The 21818-nt window shown below is 37.3% G+C and overlaps 1 protein-coding gene and 1 pseudogene across 30 annotated transcripts in view; both read right to left on the bottom strand.

Moving 5' to 3' along the window:
• ANK2 (ankyrin 2) overlaps positions 1-21818 on the bottom strand; it is a 467799-nt gene that overhangs the window by 168060 nt on the left and 277921 nt on the right. For all 30 annotated transcript variants that reach the window (XM_057310022.1, XM_048212352.2, XM_057310028.1 and 27 more), the window contains exon 3: positions 932-1030. In XM_057310022.1, coding sequence (XP_057166005.1) covers positions 932-1030 — 99 coding nt within the window. The remainder of the gene's footprint in view (positions 1-931; positions 1031-21818) is intronic.
• Positions 9101-15189, bottom strand: LOC113255457 (RNA-binding protein 42-like; annotated as a pseudogene).

Here is a 21818-nt window from a genome sequence, read left to right as displayed (position 1 = left end):
ATTTTGGCAACTATGCAAGCGTGAGGTGTTAGAAATCCAGGTAAACTGGCCATGTTCCTCATTTTTCCAGCACTCTTTTTGTCTATCCCTGATCAGAATAATGGCCCAGCTGGAGGCTCTAGGGCCTGCAGCCTCCCTGCATCTCTCACAACGGGATTGTCACACTCCAGCCCTGGTCAACAGGCTGGATTCTGACTGGCTACTGTTTTTCTCCAAATTAAAATTTTACCTTCTAAAGACAAAGATTTGTCACCACTGATGATATTTTTTTTAAATATCTCTTGTTTCTGAAATGATTCTCAAACACAAGGTTCAAATCTATTTTTCTAAAAGGAATATCAACAACAACAAAAAGCAGCTTCTAGTATACTAAACACCTTGTACAGTTCATTCAAAACGATTCCAATTCTCTACATACACACTTATAGTGACAAAAGCTAATTTTCCCAATAATTCAATCCATGATCCAAAATCGCTCTTCCATTACAGTATGAAAGATTCTATATATTCTCTTACCGAGTTAAATGAATATACTAAAAGATATAACTACTTAATTAAAGCATGAAAATTGCTTGTCCATTTTCACTGAGAAGTTTACTACGTCTATTTACTTTTTTTAGATGAATTAACCTTAGGAAAATAGGTGTTGTTGTCTACAGAGGATTATATAAATCTACTCTCTCTGTGAACCAAAGGAAAAAAGACAAAATATTAGAAACCAGGTGCATAGAATTCTTCAGTCTCATATGTGGTAAATCTCTAAATGAACCGATTCCGACTCTGCAAAGTTTAGTAATGAGTTTCAATTTCAGTTCTACATAGTCAAGAATCTTGGTGTTCCAGTAAACCTCTGCAATATATAACCAGGGAAAACAACTTTAAATCATTTCCTCTGTTCCAAGGAAACAAATTCTCCCAGCATGAATATTACCTTAGTGGCAGAATCCACAGAGGACCCTCTTCCCAGCAGCTCCTGAACCAGGCCCACGTGGCCCTCTTTGGCAGCCAGGTGGAGAGCGTTGAGTCCATTCTGAAAGGAGAAGCAAACAAGACTTCAGAAGTTGAATAATGGTTGTGGACAGTAGCTGATTTTTATGCATGGATCTAACCCAGAGACTAAACAGACTCTAGTCTCTTGGTTGTACTTTTTCTTTTTGCATTAGCTTGAAGCTATTAAGTTCAGAGAGACGAATTTCCAGTGTTTTTGATGCAGAGGGGAAAAAAGGTAAATATTGATTAGAAATGTGGATTTGGCAACTTTATTCTAACAAACTTTTTTTTTAACTAAGAAATATCTAAACACTTTTCTAATGAGAAAAAAAAAAAAAAGAGCAACTCTGTATCATTTGTTGCACCCAGAAATAAATTTCTTTCCAGTTTCTAGAACACCGAGCTTAAATAAATGTTACTTTTTAACAAATGGGAAGGAAATGTCTTTTACATAAAAAGTGATTAAAAGCCATAGGACCATTCTAAGGTAAAACAACTTTACAATAACAACATTGTACTTAAAAGACATTTAGCACCATCACTAATTTGTCTTTAGGTTTTTTCCCCCCAAATTTAAAATTTATCTTATAATCTGAGAGTACTTTAATATCTGATTCATATCTATCTAAATTCCTGAAAAATTACTCACCATAGCACTGAGAAAACTCATTGACAATGTTACTAAATATGGTATCTACATACATTATATTGATCTCCCCCAGAAATGACTTAACCAGTCAATCGGGAAGTTTCCGATCAGTACCAATGAGGTAATCTGTCACATGGGCCCTCTCCATTCCCCAAAGGAAGATGATGTAATCTGAATGATAAAACCCCCTGCTTCTTCCCTAAGGGAAAGTGACCTTGCCTGAACATTTCTTTTCTTTTGCTAAGAATTTTCTTGCCCCACCTTCCTTCCTATAAAAACTTTCCATTTAGTACTACTCCTTAGAGCTCCTCACTACTTGCTAGGTGGGATGCTGCCCGTTTCATTAATTGTTTAATAAATCTAATTACATCTTCAAATCTACTCAGTTGAATTTTTTAAAACACATATAAGGAAACCAAATGCATAAACAAATTGCTAGATGGCAAATTTCCTATTTGAGGTCACTGTATATCTTATATTGAATGATTTTCTTATGGAAAGCATTTAGACTTTTGGTTCAAAAACAACGTAATGTTTGTTTTTCTTCTTTGCAAAACATGGTCCTGGTTTTTCAACATTTCACTCTGAGTAGCCAATACAGTCATACTATTGATACATGCATGTCATGGTTTCTATATATTTACTGGCACAAAGTGATAAGAATTAAAGTACTTTCAAAATTTTTTATTCCTAGAAAATTTAGCAAATGACTCAACAATATAACAGAAACTTGAAAAAGATACTTTTAGGACTCCTGTGTTCTATCAGCATGTAAATAATGTTAACTGCATTAGCTATACACAAATGATTCAACAAATGAAAATTGTTTTCCACTGCCTTCACCAGACCAAAATTGTTTTCTGAGTTAATTATTCAACACCCAGTCTCTTTGGTAACAGGAAGTACTTAATTTAAATAGACGGAAACTACTTCACAAATAGTAAACTCATTCTGACACAATGAAGGGAAAGCAGTGTAATCATAGGGTAGGAATTTTTAAGGAGATAATTAACCTGATATTTTAGAGCCTCTAACTTTACTGATATTTTTTTATCTTATGTATTTTTCAGCATGACATTTGATTAGTTTTCCTAAGTTTCTTACAGCAAGATATCTTTTACTCTGTGTCATGAGCAATTACATAAATGTTTTTCGAGTTGGATCCGTTATTTCAGTTAGTAAGAAACAAATGTTCCAATCACTGGGAGTTGTGAGATGGCCTGGCAAACTTATATTTATTTATTAAACAATTGTATTTATTTATTTATTTATTTATTTATTTATTTGAGAGCGGGAGAATACATAGGATCAGGGGGCAAGGCAGAGGGGGAAGGAGAGAGAGAATCTCAACCAGACTCCACTTAGCCTGCAGGTCACCTGGGGCTCAATTTCATGACCTGAGATCATGACCTGAGCTGAAACCAAGAGTGGAGCTGGATCCTCAACTGACGGAGCCACCCAGGCTCCGTCAGGAGAACTAATGTTTAAAGAATTTATCATTTTCAGATGCTGATTGTAAGAAGTTGCCTTTCCTTTTCCTCAATTTTTACCTCTGCTCCACCTGAAGTTTCCATCTGAGAGTTTGAAAGGACCTTTGAGACATCTAACCCAGTGATTTACCTAAGACTCCGCCCACCCCATGTCTGACACATAGGATCTACTCCACAAATACTGTTGATGAATCAATGAATCTAAAGAGAGCATAGAGGTAATAATTTGGTAAAGATGACATTTGCAAATAATCAAAACTATTTATTTTTTTTTTTAAAGATTTTATTTATTTGAGAGAGAGAGAAAGAGAACAAGTGGGGGTAGGAGGGGCAGAGGGAAAGGGAGAAGCAGACTCCCCACTGAGCAGGGAGCCCCATGCAATGCTTGATCCCAGGACTCTGGGATCGTAACCTGAGCTGAAGCAGACGTTTAGCTGACTGAGCCACCCGGGCACCCCAACAAATAATCAAAACTATTTAATATATTTGAAAGGAAAAAACTTAGCAGTCCCTAGAATTTATAAGCTTTTTTTAGATCAGGATTTTTGTCCAAATGGGACTAGAGATGATTGGTTTGGGGATATTTTTTTCTAGATGCTTGAGGTCTACCCATAAAACACCTGGACTTATTCTCACTTGGAACTGTCATTGTCACCAGCTAGATCCCAAGATCGGACCTTTCCTGCCCACCTGCTTGTACCCACCAACCTTTGTCCTACATTTTTCTTTAAGCTCTTCTTTCCAGCTTATCTCTTAACTCAGGCAACTGGAAACTGAAACTACGTCTGGAGCCATCAGAGTGCCCTGACAAGACCTCCATCTGGCCCAGACCACTCAGACCAGCTTGAGCTTAAGCCCTGACTCACACCTGCACAGGTGGACCATGGAGTGACCTCTAGAATGACTGGCAACTACCTTTACCTCATTATAATATTAACATCTCCACCCAAGGAGGAACATAAGCCTCATTTACATAACATACAATGTGTAAATAGGCATGTTTCTTAAGGTGCATATACAGCCTTATGCCTGCTTCTACATACCATGACAGGGCTTCCCTATCTAAATATTCATCCTAACTCTAAATAAAAGGAATCCATTCACCCTTACTCAGGGAGTGACAGCTTTGGAAGTTATTTCCCATGATCTCCCTATTTGCTGCAAGTAAAGTTTACTTCGTGCGACAACTCCAGCTGGTGTACCTGTGACTCACTAAGGAGAGAACTCAAGTTGGTTCAGTTAAATTTTCTTTTTTCGAAAATCTGATGCCATATAATTAGTAAGTTCGTACTTGAGGGGTAAACAGTTGGCTTGTTCAAATAATAAAACCTTTCCATATATGACTTTCTGTATTCATCCGTTCTTTCTTTCTTTTTCTTTTTCTTTTTTTTAATAATCTCTACACCCAACATGAGGCTCAAACTCACAACCCTGAGATCATGAGTTGCATACTCTATTGACTGAGCCAGCCAGCCAGCTGCCCCCCATGTTGACCCATTCTTTATGAAGTTCCTCCTCAAGACTGGAAAAATGGGGAATCATTTTATTTGTCCTTCCGCAATTCTCTTTCAGTTTTTGAAAAATGAAACAAAACAAATATATTTTTGTTAACTTTTATACCCCATTAGAATTTTCTCATTGGATCACTTTTACTTTTTAGTAATTATTTTATCTGATGTCAATGTTTATTTAACTTAAGAGTTTAACCTGTTACTTGGAATTCCCAGTTGAGGGAATGTGGAGAATTTCCCACCTTACATTCTTCAGAGTCTTTTAACCACCCCAAATACCCTAAATTGAAAGAAGACTTGAATTACCTCCATTTTCACCTCAGTCTATACTTTCTAGCTCATTAAGTTCTTTCCAGCTTATCTTTTAACTCAGGCAAAAGACTTGGTGGGCAAAGTACCCATGACGGGAACTGAAACTAGACCCTCAAACAATACAACTGCCCTGATCTGATGCTAGTGAGACTCTGCACGATTGACCTCGACAGTGACGGACCTGACCTTTACTGCCCATCTATATGCACCCACCAGCTTCTGTCCTACACTTTTCTTATATAGACCTAGAAGTATTTTCAGCACTTTGGAGACAGTCTTTGGGACATTGGTCTGCTGTCTTCTTGGTGCTGGCCTCATTGAAATAAATCCTTTTCTTGTTTCACCCCCACTCATCTCTCTGCCTTTGGATTTTGTCAGGGACGAGTGGCAAAACCTGGTCTATTTAGGATACCCAGAGCCAGGTGCTCTTATACCCTTGCACCCCAGTTACAAGATTTTCCTGGACTAAGCCCATGCCTTCTGAGCTATAATCAGTTAAAAAAGGAGAGAAGGAAGAGAAGAATAAAGCATCTCCTCAATATTTTCAATATTTGCCAGTGATTTCTCTTTTAGTCCCTTAATTTAGTATTTCTCAGTAGCATGTCTTTCTATCCTGTCATGGAAATGTTTTATTATGCAAATCAACAAATAATATGTTTCAAGACTCCCCTTCCTCCCACCCCTGAGAGCCAGTTGTTAAACATTTACCAGCAATATCACTGTTTGCATGCCAAAGTTTCAGCAGTTTTATCTTTAAAAATGTGAACTGGAAAAATGACTCCCCAGTGGTCAATTTCTCTAAGGTACAGTGGCCTGAATCTGATCTTCATTTAGGTCTAAAATTCTACACTATGGGCAGCATGTGGGATCAGTCTACCGTCTAATCTTGTTTACAAATTTTGTGGAGTCAAACATTATTAACTACTCATCAATCCTTTATTGCTTAAAATGGGTGCCTAGACTGGTTTGAAAATGATCTCAGCAGTGGCATTCTGAATATAACTTTCTATTAATTTAAAATAGAAAAGTTTTAGAATTAAACTTTAAAGTTTAAAAGGTGTAAAATTGGGGCACATGGGTGGCTCAGTCAGTTGAGTGTCTGACTCATGGTTTTGGCTCAAGTCATGATCTCAGGATTGTGAGATAGAGCCCCACACTGGGCTCTACCCTCAGCGTGGAGTCTGTTTGAGATTCTCACTCCCTCTTCCTCTCCCCCACTCACATGCTCGTGAGCATGCGCTCTCTTTCTAAAATAAGTAAATTGGGGTGCCTGGGTGGCTCAGTTGGTTAAGTGCCTGCCTTCGGCTCAGGTCATAATCCCAAGGTCCTGGGATCTAGCCCTGCATTGGGCTCCCTGCTCAGCTGGGAGACTGCTTTTCCCTCTCCCTCTGCCACTCCCCCTGCTTGTGATCTCTCTCTGTGTCAAATAAACAAAATCTTTTAAAAAACTAAATAATAAAATAAGTAAATACATAAAATCTTTTAAAAATTAAAAAAAATAAAAGGTATAAAATTTTCTTCAATTCCATGAGTGGCCAGCTCTGATGTTTAGAGGATTCACAATACTCTTCTCAATTTCCCCTCCAGGTGACCTTTCTCTTTTCATTCTATAGCATCCACTCAGCTGAAAGCTTTAACTTGCTGTAGACCAGACCACTGGAACACAGACTTCTTATTTTCATGTTTTAATAAATATTGACAAAAACTTTTTATTAAAAAAATTGACAAAGCTAAGAAAACACTCTCTCAAATAGAATACAGCTGACACAGTCTAAAAACTTGTAAAGTTCAAATATATATTTAAATTAAACATATTCAGGAGAAACTACCCTAAGGAGGACTCCAATGCCCAACTATTTTCTTAGTTTACTCCACAATTTTCTTTTCATGAATTCAAAATGTAGCTGACCTCATTTTCACAAAACAAACAAACAAACAAAAAAAAAAACCATTTAAATCCACAGAACAGGATAGAACATTTCCTCAATAATTGGCTAGCTTTCTTCTCAATTAATTATTGAGATGCTCTAAGTCAAAAGAATTTCCCAATGAAAAAGTACCCTTTTTGGAGATACAAAGATATTACTACAAATCACTGAAATAGAGTTGCATTTTATTGAAAACATCGTCAAGAATATGATTAAAAATTTCCATACGAAGTATTAGTTCAGAAACCAAACTGTATATAATATATAAATTGGGTCAACATACACATGTGTCCTTAAGATTTCTGTGATACTAATACTACTGAAATTAGAGTGCTTATAAAGACACAGATGATGTGTGACATTCTAGTTATAAATGTTATAAATTTTTAATCTGCCTTCTTTAAAAATGCAACAAAATTGGGACTATCATATTATTGCTATCATATTATTGAATTAGCTGTTGGAAAGAGAAGAAGCAATTTGCTTTATGCTTAATCTTTTGGTTCTAGAATTTCTAACCAAAAATAGATTTAATTAGCAATTGAATATGTTGAGTAACTGTTATCAGAAAAAGCAACTCAGCATCAACTAGACTTAAACAAAAAATATTTTATCTTGTGAATATGAGCTAACATATAAGTTAATCACGTTTAAATGAAAAGTGATAAATAATCGCATTCAATAGTACAATTCAGCTAACTCCTAGAGAATACATTTTGCAGTTAACCCATTTTGGCTAGTCCCCGAGGTCATGTTTCTAAAAACCAAATTTCCCACAGGAGCCACACTGACATGCTTGAGCTTACCATGGTCAATTAGGAGCACTGGCTGACATTTCAAAGGATGTTACATTGTTGTTAGATATTCCTCACTTTGTCAGGTAAAGGAATGAGGAGGTGGACACGCCCAACCAGTCAGATCTCTCTCTTTTTTTTTTTTTTTTTTAAGATTTTACTTATTTATTTGAGAGAGAGAGAACATGGACAGGGGAAGGGCCAGAGGGACTAGCAGACTCCCCGCTGAGCAAGGAGCCCATGTGGGGCTCGTTTCCAGGACCCTGAGATGATGACCTGAGCCAAAGGCAGACACTTAACCAACTGAGCCACCCAACCGTCCCTAGTCAGATCTTTTATATTTTGGTGCAAATACAGGGCAGATTCCAGGACTTTCCCAATAGTGCTTCCCCCCCCACACACAGTATTTGAGGCATATATCCAAAACATAAAATATTGTCAGTTTCTGCATTTATTAGAACACTCATCATGAGATGACTGAGTTCTGGCCAAAGAGTCTTCTGAAACAATTCGTATGTAACAGAAACAATAACTATTCACTCTTTTAAATTAATATCAGCTTAGACATTCAGTTAGATCACCAGAAAACAATGTACCTAGATTACGTTATCTCTATTCCCTAGAGAAATGGCTTCACTGACTTATAAAATATTACTACATATTTGGTTTATATGTAAAGCGAATATAAGAAATGTCTATTTGAGCAATATTTATACCCTTGTGTTTATTTTATATGGGTTTTCTGGATTGACTATTGTTGAGTTCAACGACAGGAAAAAGTTTAGTAACAGGAAAAGCCTCTGCACCTCTTTTTTCTAAACTTTAATTTAGGAAAACTGCATAAATTAATGTGTTTGTCTTTTTCACTAACTTCCAGGCAACACAGAATAAATTCAATATCCATTAGAATTAATTACCACAAGCTCTCTATTCCTCTTTTCCTTGGTTTTGCTTTTATCTTGTTTAGTTTTGTTTTTAATGATGTCACAATCACAGTACATATGAGGGTATGTGTGTGTATATGTTGTGCCACCAAAACATGACTGTAAAACTTCTTCAAAACAGCATTATGCCAAGTGCTTTCCCTGAGTTTGATACCTTATCTCACAGGATTTACAGCAATTATGCTTTGATTAATACTAATTAGCTACTCAGTGGCTCAACATACTGACCAACGCTGTGGAAACAACTTAGGTCATAATTTAAAATAATTTAAAAATCAAAAACAGAATCTTAAGAGGAAAATCTAAGAATTAATTAAACCGGAGAAACAGTAGCCTAAACAGTGAATTAAATCCTCAGCATGCTTGAGAATAAAAACTGTTGGTGTTATATCTCTCCTAAAGCAAATCTGGAGGAAAATGGATAAACACACAGTAAAAATAACAACAACAACAACAAAAACAACAACAACTGTATGAGACATTGGAAGAGCGTCTTGTCATTGATTGGAAATCTTTCCTTTTAAGGTTGTTAAAAGGTTAAATGTTTCTCATTTGTATGCAACTGACCGAAAATGTTTTTCTCTTTCTTTCTTCCCTTCATCTTTCTATTTTCTTTTTTTAAATACAGTGCAGTCAACTGCAGAAATAATAACACTGTGTTGGGAATAAGAAATGCAATCAGGTCCTTGCTCAGCTCCTAACCAGATGTGTGACTTTGGGCAAATCACTTAACCTCTCTGTCCTCTAATGATCTGTTCTATAAAAATGATGATAATGATGACAACGAAAATGTGAAGACAACAATAAAGAAATAAACATTTATGAGCACCAGTTGTGTGCCATTGTTTTAGCCTTTTTTTTTAATGAATGTAAATTTATTGAAACTGGTTTGGGGGAGGATGTGTGGGTGAATAGTTGGGGGTCTTCCAAAGAGAACTGTGGAAAGGAGCCAACCCCCAGGAGGGAGGGAGAAGGTGCTTGGCCACAGACCCTATCTTACACCCAATTTCTTCTCCTTCTGCTTCTTGCACACCACGTCCAGCTTCCAGTCCTTCCACCTGCCCCGGGGCAGCTTGATGGGGCACGAGCTCACTACTTCCCATTCATCTCACGCCTGGCGTGCCCATGGTCTGCGCATAATTGCTGAAGGCCTTGAAAGCTGACTAACCCTTGGTCTTGCCTCAGACGTGTCGCAGATCACCTTAGCCTTAAGAAAGGATGGGAAGTGGCTGAAGATACGTGCCAAGATGTCATCATTCACCTCACTGGTCAGATCCCCACAGAAGATGTGGAAATCATCTGCGTTCCACTCCAGCAGGCTAGGATTCTCGCAAGTGCCGAACAAATGCAGCGTTTCAACTTCTCTGGCTTTCTTTCCTTCTTGTCCTTACCCAGGGGCTCTGGGACCTCCAAAGCCATGAGGCCAAGGCAAGGGGGCCAGGTCCATGGACTTAGTGACAGGAGTCCAGAAATGCACAGGGTGGGTGGTAGAGTTCCTTCCCACACTCCTTCTAGTGGGAGGGGCTCAGGCTCATGCAAAAGCATGGACAGGGCCACTGGCAGGATAAGCCCAATGACTTCAGGACCAGCTGGGGTGCCGCCTGCCTCCATAGCAACCAATGTACACTAGTCTTCTCTAGCCCCGCTATTGCTGTCACCACGCCTCTTCCTTCTCTTTCAGGCCCAATGCCAAGGCCTAAGCCCAGCTGCTAGGGAGTTGCTGGCCCTTCCAGTAGAGGCCTCAGAGCAGCCATAGAGATGGGAAATAGGGAGCCAGCCATTGGGGGCAGCATCATAGGGGGCCCACAAGGACCTAGCAGGGTGGCCCACAGAGCCAGAGGGGGGGTGACTACATGCTACAGAGGGAAGAACATAATCTGCTCTCTGTAGTAAATGGGAAATGAAGGCCAGATGCAGGATAGGGGTCGTCTGAGAGACCATAGCTACATGCCATAGGAACAGGGCTTCCTGAGCCCCTGGACTTCCCAGGTGACTCCAATCACCAGGGCAAAAGGTAAGTGAACCACTCACCATGGGAGGAACCAAGAGTCCACTGGATCTGCTGGTATGTTTTGGTCGCAATAAATGGGCGAATCACAGGAGCTGCTGGGACCTACATGGGTACTACCATGGGGACTTGGGTACAGTAGGCACAACAGCTGGGATTCTGGTTACCAGAACCCTCAGAACTGACTGCTCAACTCTCCACCTCCATCTCCTTCAAGCATTCCTTGTTGCTCTTGTCTGGGATGCCTGTGCCAGTTCCCAGGACTATAGGTCTGCCTGCACCTGGGAGTCCCAGGGCTGACGCTACCAGCTAATGTTGCCACAAACTGAATGGGAACCCACCAAAGCAGGCTACTACTGATAAGTCCTTGGTATTGCTTTATGTAAATTAACGTTGATAAAATAATATGAATTTGAGTCTTTTGAAACAAACAACAAATATTCATTGAGCTCTTACGAAAGGGCTTGTAGATCTGTGAGTCCAAGGCAAGGTATCACCTTTGATTCAACAACTTTTGGAATAACACTATTTCTGAAGAATACCATTAAAATGACCATACCAAATAGTTAAAAAAAAAAAAAAAGTATCTTAATGTTACTTTGAAACAACCATGTGCAAAAATTTGGGAGGTAGGGAAGGGGCAAAGGGAAAGAGAGAAGCCCAAGCAGGCTCCACCCCTAGCATGGAGTCAAAGCAGAGCTCAATCTCACAATCCTGACATCATGACCTGAGCCAAAATCAAGAGTCAGATGCTCAACCAACTGAGCCACCCAGGTACCCCAACCATATGCAAATTAATCAATCTTAAAGGGCAGATATTATTGCTTAACACTTCTATTAAATTTTTATAAAGCAATTTTATAACATTATTTACAATCAGATTTTACAGTAAGCTGTATTCACCATTTCTCTTGTTGATTTTATGAGCTATTTTGCCCATTGACTGCTTTTCTATGATCATATAAAACTAGTGCATGAAACCCCAGGTAGAACAGATAGCCAATAAAAATTTTTAGAGAGCCATTCAAGTGTTATTACATTTCTGGCACGTACAGAAAAGAAATAGAGTAGTTCATCTGGAAAAGTTAAAGAACAGATTCAAGAAGGTACAGCTAAACATACGCAAAGGTTAAATGCTTGCATCAAAATCCATTAAGCTGTTTTGCATCTTAGTACAAATCCCTAATCAACAAGTGTTTGCCACGAACCCACCAAGTGCTCATCTCTAGGTGCTGGGTTCTAAGGGAAAAGCAAAGAACATGTGACATATTTTCTGTTCCCAAAGAGCCCCAAGATATTTATCATTAAACAATTGAAAATCACCTCTGTGCTACATATACTTGTTTGTGGTTTTTTTTCAAATCTCTGGCTATTCTACTTTGCAAATCTTATATGTTGAGTTAAGTGTACTCCAATCTGTCTTATGCACATCAGAAAAGTACAAGTAACTTATATAACTTTCTTAATTCTACTAAAATGTAAATATTTAGAAGGAGACTATTGAAATATATAAATTCTTAATATTAGAAGAAAAAGATGGAGAGCAAATGGGGACAATCAAAGGGTAATAACAGAGAAAAGAAAGTGAAACCTGACCCCCAATCTCCACCCCACCCCCACTCTGAATGGGGCTTCTGTGTCAGAGATGTCTTAAACCAGGAGCTCTTCTCAAGAGGAACTACATGCCCACATATAGAGATACAAATAATTATGAAATATGATTTATAATTTCACACTTCCATTGGCATAAATGACATCAGCAAAAGAAATTATCTATACATGGAGAAAAAGAATTCAAACTCAAAACAAAAATAACCTGTTTATATATTCCCAACCCAATTTTCACTCCTTACACCCAGCCATAATCTAGCTGCACCTTTCCCACCTCTTCCATGGTGGTTGCTCTTAACTAAGAGTACTCACTGTCATGGAAGTAAAGATTCATTCAGTTTTTATGAAGACTGGGAACAGCAAAGCAAACAATGTGTCATCTTTGTCATTCACCATTTAACTGATTTTACCATGTCTTTGGTTGGCCTCCAAAAGTTTTTAATTTAATCAAGTAAATCAAACTATGGATGACCCATGAGAAGACTTGTTTTACTAGTTAGTTATTCTCAGATCTTCAAGGCTTTCTTTATAATTCCAAAATGATGAATGTTTAGTAAGGTATTTGCTAATTTACAATGAGGCTTGGAATTTGGTAGCTCATTTATTTCATAGGGAAAATGCTTAGAATAAGATTGCTTTATCATTTTGAGTGGTGCCTGGGTGGCTCAGTCGGTTAAGGTTCTGCCTCTGGCTCAGATCATGATCCCGGGATCCTGGGATAGAGCCCCCACCGAGCCCCCTGATGAGCTCCTTGCCCAGTGGGAAGCCTACGTCTCCCTCTCCCTCCTGCTCCCCCTGCTTGTGCTCTCTGTCTCTCTCAAATAAATACATAAAATCTTTAAAAAAAAAAATAAAAACTTAAAAAAAAAGAAAGAAAACATTACTTTGTAAAATCCACTTTTTTTTTTTAAGATTTTATTTATTTATTTGACAGAGAGAGACAGCCAGCGAGAGAGGGAACACAAGCAGGGGAGTGGGAGAGGAAGAAGCAGGCTCCCAGTGGAGAAGCCAAATGTGGGGGTCAATCCCAGAACGCCGGGATCACGCCCTGAGCCGAAGGCAGACGCTTAACGACTGAGCCACTGAGGCGCCCCTGTAAAATCCACTTTCAGATCTCCATGTCATCTATGATCCAGGGACACCCAGATATCTACAGTGCTTCTGGCTAGTTGCTCCTTTTTTGGCCACCGGTCTTTCTCCCCTGTCCAGCCCCATCAAATCTTTCTATCATATAATCCCCAAAATACATAGAATGAATTTAAATATGATGATGATGAGCTAGCCTGGAAGAAAGAGTTCTGAAAATTCTTCAAAATCTTACCAAGATCAAGAGGGATGAAGAGGTTACAGGGGCTGAGAAATAAATACATGATGAATGAAACAATGAAAAACTTAATGACATACATATCATTATTATATTTTTTATATTTTACATATATCACATTATTATATTTTACAGAGAAGACCCTAAAATGCTCAGAAGTGATTTGTCTCAAAGACCCTCACCACTAAAAAATGGAATAGCAAAAATCCAAACTTGATCTGATTTACAAATTCGTGTTTTTAAGCTAAAATAAGTTCTAAAGCAAGTTTCAAACTGTAGGTCACAAAATCTATTTAATGGATTGCCAATCAACATTTTAAAACATAAAGTGGAATGAAGAAAAATGGAATGCACTGTGGATGAGCAAGTGTTGATTTTGCTTGGGGTTTTTGGTTGTTTTGTTTTAGTTTTGGTGAAACTTCACAATACACATGCATACCTGCACACAGGTATGTATCAGAGAGAGAGAGAGAGAGAAAGTGTGCACACACGTGTTCTAGACAAAAAACAAAAAACAAAAAAACAAAAAACACAAAAACAATAAAACTAAGCAGGGTTTGGCAAGACCCAAGACATGAGGGCATCTTGGGAAAACTCTTTCAGACCAAATAAGTAAAAATCTGACGTTCACCAAAACCATTCTAAGAGAGCATTGGTTTCTATGGTATGCTTATTTGAATTTTCTGAACTTAATCATTCCTATTTTACATGAGTGCTGCGATGCAAACATGAAGGATGATGATGGGACAAAGGAGAGTTCTTCACTTTGAGAACATGGGCGAAGCCGCCGCTGCACCACGTGCACATCCGGGGCTGTGACGGGGGCGTGGCGCACTGGAGGCAACGTGAAACCCGAGTTCCTAGCTGCTCTCCGTTACTAGCAGCACTATTTAAAGTTTCTTCATTAGTAAAAAGGGGAAATTTCTCACGGTACTTCAGATGGTTATTTTAAAAAGAATATAAAATAATGTAGGTTTATGCTATTTTGAATCTATAAATCAATATACGAATGTAAAATATGATTTCCTGGTTAGGTGCTAGAAGTAATAAATTCATATACTCCTCACTCCTGTTTTCTAGCACTGAGATTTGGTTTAATATGATGAGTTGAATTGAGCATTTTTGAGTCTAACATATCATGTTTACCTGGGCTAGAGAAATTATTAAGTCGTGCAGAAATGATTTACCTAGGAAGCAGACGGGAAACGAATCCATTCGTAATCATCCTTGTTAATAATTCAAAGAGCTGCTATTTTATGACTGAAAGCTTTAACTCTCCTAATTTAAATGTTTTCACATAGTCTTATTTCTTTGGTTAAATTTTCTGAGAAATAATGGATAAATTATTTCTTTCATTTTTGACTTCACAGGTGCTAAAGCAAATCAGTATAAGAAGCTCAAAGGAAGAACATTATTTGAGCTACTTATTATGATAGTCATGGGTTAAAGAGATTTAAATATTAACTTTAAAAGTTGGCAGCAAATTATTTAAATAATAGCTAAAACTTATTATAACTTATTCTTAAGTGTCAGTCTCGGTTCTAAGCTTTTAATTCCATTAACACACTTAACCTTACATTGAACATTATGAGTTATGAACTACCTGGTGATTCCAGCTCAGAACCCATGCGCTTAATCCTTACAATTGAAAAAAAAAAATCTATGGGCCCAGCATTATAATCCTATTTAGCTTTCTTCAGACTTCAATTTCTCATTAATTCTATTTGGTGTTTTGTGGAATAGGAAATATCTCAGTCTCTCATAATAAGTCAGTAGTTAAGTAGAAAAATTATCCCCTTTCTAGACATAGAATGTCCAAATGTGTCAAAATTAGAAAGGAATTCTATAATGCATTCTAAATGTTATTATCATACCCATGTCAAGCTTAGCTAGGTTTAATGTAAAGTAAAAATGAAGGAAAGGGTTTAGATCGGTTGATCCCTTAAGTTTCTTACAGTAATAAAATTCTGTGGTTCTTAGAACAGATGACAAGTAATGAGAGTATAGTTTCCAGAAGCTTTTAAAGAAAATAACCAAGAGAATAAATCTTGTCTTTGTGTATGTATCACTGACTCATTTAATATTTCAGTCAACTCATCTTGCAAGAGGGCATTAAAAAACTTGGATTTTCTCCTTTTAACATAGAATTTATCAAAACCGGTAAGCAAGGAGAAGGAGTATGTATCAGAACCAGTCGGTAACCTTCCCCCCCCCCCCAATGAAATGGAAGAACTCCCTAGTGCTGCAGCCTGGAGTGGATGTGCCTCCAGGGCCCAAGGATGAGACTGAAGTAAGAGAGGGAAAGAGTGGCAGGATCTCAAAGGGAAGGAAAGCAAGAAGGGAGAACAGAACCTAAAAAAAGTTCCATAGCTAATTCCAGTATGTGCCCTAGCCTCCTAATTCTCTTTCTCTTTCTCTCTCTCTCTCTTTTTTTTAGATTTTTTATTTTTAAGTAATCTTTACACTCAACATGGGGCTTGAGCTTACAACCCTGACATTAAGAGTCATATGCTCTACTGACTGAGCCAGTCAGGTGCTCTTCCATCCTCCTACTTCAAAAGAGGAGAAACAATTTTGTACAAAATATTAAACTCAGATAAAAACATGGTACAGAGTTTAAACTTAATAAAGACTACAGAATGCTTAAATTCAAAACAAAATAACAATTGAGTATCAATTATTCACAAATTAAAACATCTACTGAACATTTACTGTATGCCAAACTGTGCTAGGAACCAAGTCTACATTTCAAGGTACCCATATAAAATAAAAGTCCAGTAATATTATTAGAGAATTACCATGACTTCTAATTTTCTCCCCATTTTTACAATTTTAATTAAAAATAAGCCAAATTTGGTGTTCTGGACCCTAAGAGAATATGGGGAGAGTGCGGAAGGAGCCATCAAACAATAAAATCGGCTTTAGGAGTCTTCCAAGTAACACACCATTACTCCGCTTTCCATCATTATAAAATGATTCCTACAAACTGCATCTCATATCAATTTCAGGTTTGTCTAAGACTCACAAGCTGGCTTAGTTTATCCTCTGACCAATCAGAAAGTTTGGTTCTTTTTCCAATTTATTGCATTTGTGTTCTCTGTTTATCTTCCCAGCAACGTTTATCATGGGTGAGAATCAAATTCTATTCACCTTTGTAACCTCTACACTTCACATGGGAACTAGCACAAGAAAAGGGATACTTCAATAATGTTTGTACACTGGGTGAGCTGATGAATAGTATGTACCATATAGAGGTAAATAGGAGTCTGCTTAATTCATCCAGTTTTTCTACATTTGTCAGTAAACGTAGTCTGTGCATGGACAAATCAGGTACAAATATGTCTATCTCTTAGCCTCTGGAAACACAATCAGGAAGAGTTCCCTCTCTGAAGCTGAAGCTGGTTAACATGAACATGCATAAGAGGAAATTAGATCCTGAGAGAAGCACTTAATCTAAAGGGGCCTTTCTCAGTCTGGAATCCCTTGATGTGTTCTTAAAGATCTGAGGATTCTCTGAGAATGTTTTATTTGACATTTTAATTTTAGTGCAAGTCTAAAAAAAATTAATAGAAATATATTCTGGATCATCTGGATAATCACACTTAATTAAATATCATCTAGTAATTTCTTGGTCATGTTTATGACTATGTCAATTGATGCCAAGTGATCACTGAAGGAACACCCAAATTTTAACGAAGTATTTCTCAAACTGAAGCATACGGATGTATTCTCAGGGTTCCCAAAAAAGTCTCCTCTCTACTTAGAAGAGATACTGCCTTAATAGACAGGTTTGTAAACATAACCTGATAAAACTTGGGTCTTTCCATCTAGAAAGCAGAATAGATGTTTGAAGAGACATGACCAGAACTTTCCTAAGTATTACACAGAATTACAAGTTATCTGAAAGAAATAATGACAATTCTGATTAAGTTGGAAGGAATAAACTTGTTAGAACTTCCCCCAAACCTGTCCATCCAGCTACTCTAGTTTGAGTGAAATCATCAATTATGGCCATACAACCTAATTAAATTCTGTCTAACTGTAATTGTCAGAGCCATACTTTGGTCTCCTGAGTGTGCATAACACAGTGGGTTCTCACACATATAATTTGAGCCCCCAGTAGTCTCCCTTTGAGATAGAGAAGTATGTTGAGAAGATTATAAAGTATGCAGTACAGTGATAAGCATATTGTAGACGTGCAACAAAGATAACTAGCATTCGATATCATAGGTATTATTATTTCTCACTTCAAGAATGGATAATTTGAGACTCAGACTAATTTAAGTGATTGGTCAAATGTCTGTGTTCACGTAATTATTTATTTATCAAATATTAATTGGATACTTTCTTATGTGCCAGTCCTCACTCAGTGGAGCTATATTTCATGAATAATCTTTAAAATCATTTTATTCGTCCCCTTACATGCATCCTCAGTTCACTTGCCTTTCTCTATCTATACTATACATGCTTAGCTAACCCACATTCCTGGTTGCATAGAACATTCCATCTGAGTCCATGCCTGACTATGGCTGCAGAAGTACACCCATACATGCTAGCTGGTCAGGATCCTTGAGTAGGCTCTTAATGCTGCCTGGCAGTCACGCTCTGCTACCCTTACTCGCTCTCCCACTCTTCTTGATGAGTGTTTCCTACTTTCTCTCTCCTCTCAGTTAATGAATCTTCAAACCTCATTATGCTCCTTGTGACCTCAACCTACCCAGAATCGAGTCACATCTTACCATCTCTCCTGCCTGTTGCCTGGGTCTAGAGCATTTCATCTCTTGCCTAAAGTATTACAAAAGCATTTCCTTCTCTGCCCTTTCTCCTTTTCAGTCTGAGGGTTACTATTTAAACTTAAGTCAGCATACATCACTTCTCTTCTAAAATCCCTCTAATCACTTCTCTTCTCTCTCTGAATTAAAGCCAAAGGTCTTAAAGTAGCCTACAAGGTCTTATACGACCTGGTGCCACCGATGGCTCTCCCTGACCTCATATTTCTCTTCCCCTAATGTCCTACTACTCCACTACACTAGCCTTTTGCTGGACCTTGAACACATAAGGTATGCTCCCTCCCTGGGGCTTTCTCACTTGTTAAGCCTTCTTCTAAAATATATTCCCTCCAAATAGTGCAGGGCTTCCTTGGTCAAATTCTTCAGGCATCCTATCTAAAATGACACACTGCTTCCCTTCCGCTCGCTCTCCGTCTCCCTGTCATTTATTACAGTCTCTCCTTTCACATATTTTACTTTTTTACCTGGTGATTATCTCTCTCTTCTCGTGTAGATTCTAAGCTATATGAGAGCAGGTTTTTGTCTTTGCTTTCACTGCACCTAGAAAAGTGCCTGCCATACAGTAAACACACATTACATGTTTGAATAAATAGATTAACCAATCGTAAGCCTGAGTTCAGATTGGCAGAAAGAATGTGATTATAATGTGACTATAATATCTAAGATGAATTAGGGAGAGTGGAGGGGCCACCTGGAGTTACGTATTAAAATCCATGTATTTCAGTCACAGGAAAAGAGCATTCAAGAGAATTCCCAGAACATAAATTGTTCTGTTTTCATCTAAACCACTGCAGGAGAGTACTTAAGAAGACAGTCACAGAAATACTTTGCATGAAGCTACCCCTGGCATTTTTTTAAATGAAATAAGAGTTTCACTTCAAACCTCTTCATAAATCTGTGAGAGAAAACTTTTTAGAGTTATGGACAAGTAGCTGATGAAAAGTCTCTACTGGAATTTCTTTGCATTGAACAATATCAACATTGAAACTGAAAATTCTGGGGTTCTTGGGTGGCTCAGTCAGTTGAACATCTGACTTGGTTTCAGCTCGGGTCATGATCTCAGGGTCATGGGATCAAGCCCCACACTGGGCTCCATGCTCAGCTCGGAGTTTGCTTGAGATTCTCATTGCCTCCCCTTCTGCTCCTCCGCACCCCACTCCTTCTCTCTCTCTCTCAAAAATAAATAAATAAAATCTTAAGAAAAAAAAAGAAACTGAAAATTGTAAGTGCTCAAAATACTGGGCAGACATTATTCAAATCCAGCCTGAATCGGCACTACTCAGTATAGAGCAAGGACAGGTATTAATGCACTGAAGAGAATTAGAGAATAATACAGAATCCAAAACCAAAAGGGCACATATAACCAGAACCAGACAGATACACCACCATTCGCTTCTTCTAAATGAGAGGTCAAATGATAAATATGTGACAATATTATTTGCAGATATATTTGTGCCCCATTCATCCCATAGTCCATTAATTCCAGGAGTTCAATTCTCAAATATTCATCTTTGTTGTCTTTATAAATTCCCAGGCTAATATAATTGGTTTTGGTATTTTTAAAGAGAGGTCCAGACTGGATGGATCCAAATGGCATTGGTAAAAAAGATTTTGATACTATAAAAAAATAGTTTAATTTAACCCAGATAAAAAGATACTGTTACCAAATTGCTACTAAATGTGACCTTTCCTATTTGATGACACAAGTTCTGAGAATACCTTTTATGATCTGTTCTGTGAAAACCAGCACCACTTTTGCTAAAGCTTAGGTTGAGAATCAATATAAAAAGCTAATATTATTATAATAGGGATTATCATTTACTACTGTTTATTGAATGGGTATTTTCCTAAGCATTTTGCAAACATCTCATTTAGTGATCACAGCAATCCTATGACTCCAGTGTTGTTATGATCACTATTTTACAGTTGAGAAAACTGAGTCCTAGAAAAACTGAATGCCCAGAGTCACATAGCTGGTAAGTGGATAAAATGAGAATCTGGATTCCAGCACCCACATTCTTAAAGTGATTTCCAAAAATGCTTTGTGATCTGAGTCATAACTATGTGAACATGTGATAAAGTCATTGTTGGATGTACCTTCTTGTTAATAAAGGCCTGGTATTTTAGGAATATTAATATTGTTTTGAAAATGGTGCTCTGACCTTGCCTCCTGTTTCTGAGAAAGGAAGCACAGGATCTAACTGATAATTTTGGACCTTTACATCTCAGTAGTAAAGGGTCAAGACCAAAAATCAGGACACGTTAAAAACTGTTAACTTTCAGTATCATATCTAGGAGTATGGTCAATAAATGATAAGTGATATACTTTATTTTGAAGTCACTGCAATGAAACCAATAAATTTTATACATGGTAAAAGTACCTGACTCTTCTGAGCCTTTTATTGATTTTAACTGGCTATAAATTTTTATGAAAAGGTTATAGAGTCTATTTTTAATGTCTGGATGTTAACTTGTTTATAACATTATTAGACTGTGAACAGTTACTAAAATAAGAAAAACATTAAGTATATATGATTTCAGATAGGGAGCAAATGCTAAGATTTATTCTCTTTTCTGAGTGTACAAGAGATAATAAATAAATTATTAGTTTAATCTTTTAAAGAAAACAGAAATTAAGTGATTTGTAACCATTTGGAAAAGAAAAATGAAGACTTAAGTTGTTTTTTTTTAAAGAAAATTGTTTTGTGCCAAAATTATGAATTTTTTTCATATCCTTTAAATGATTAAAAGCCAAATCATATTTTTGGATTAAATTTCAAAATTCTCATGGTAGTTATGAGACTAATTTTATAAAGAAAAAAATTTCATCCAAATTTTGGTTTAAGGAATCTTAGAACGCCAACACGTGTGATATTTTTGGAAAGCTGGTACAGCCCAGATTGCCTTTCATTGAGAAATATAGCAAGGTACAGAAAGTCCTGGTTTCTATGTTGTATGTCATGATGCTCCTTGGAAACCTAGGCTTACTAGCAAAATAATGGACACTTTTCTCTTCCTTCATATGCCTTATTAGCTTTGAGCTTTTACATATTTAAATATACCAGTATTTCAGCTAAAGAGTTGCCTCTTTTGCCTTCCTAGGAGTTTAGACATTATTTTCCATTCTATATTTTATATGAGTTTTAGTTGTAATCCTGGTAGTGTTTTCTACTGCAGGACGTGTTCCCGAGATATTGGGATCATCCCTTCAGGGTGGACACTGAAATCTACTAGATGCTTTATTCATGGCAAAGAAATCTTAGCTAAAAATAGCACAAAAATCTCAACATCCATGGGACCAAATATAATTATCCATGATATATAATATTGTCTAGAGTCCTTATTGAATGAATATGATCAATGAATAATCTAAACACTTCATTTAAGCTAACAGTTTCAAACTCTTCTCATTCTAATCCATATTTTAAAACTAATTAGGGAGAAAGGGGGGAAATAATTTTTATTTT

The sequence above is a fragment of the Ursus arctos genome, unplaced genomic scaffold (genome assembly GCF_023065955.2).
Source record: "Ursus arctos isolate Adak ecotype North America unplaced genomic scaffold, UrsArc2.0 scaffold_11, whole genome shotgun sequence".
NCBI lineage: Eukaryota > Metazoa > Chordata > Mammalia > Carnivora > Ursidae > Ursus > Ursus arctos.
This window is presented reverse-complemented; position numbering and strand designations above follow the sequence as displayed.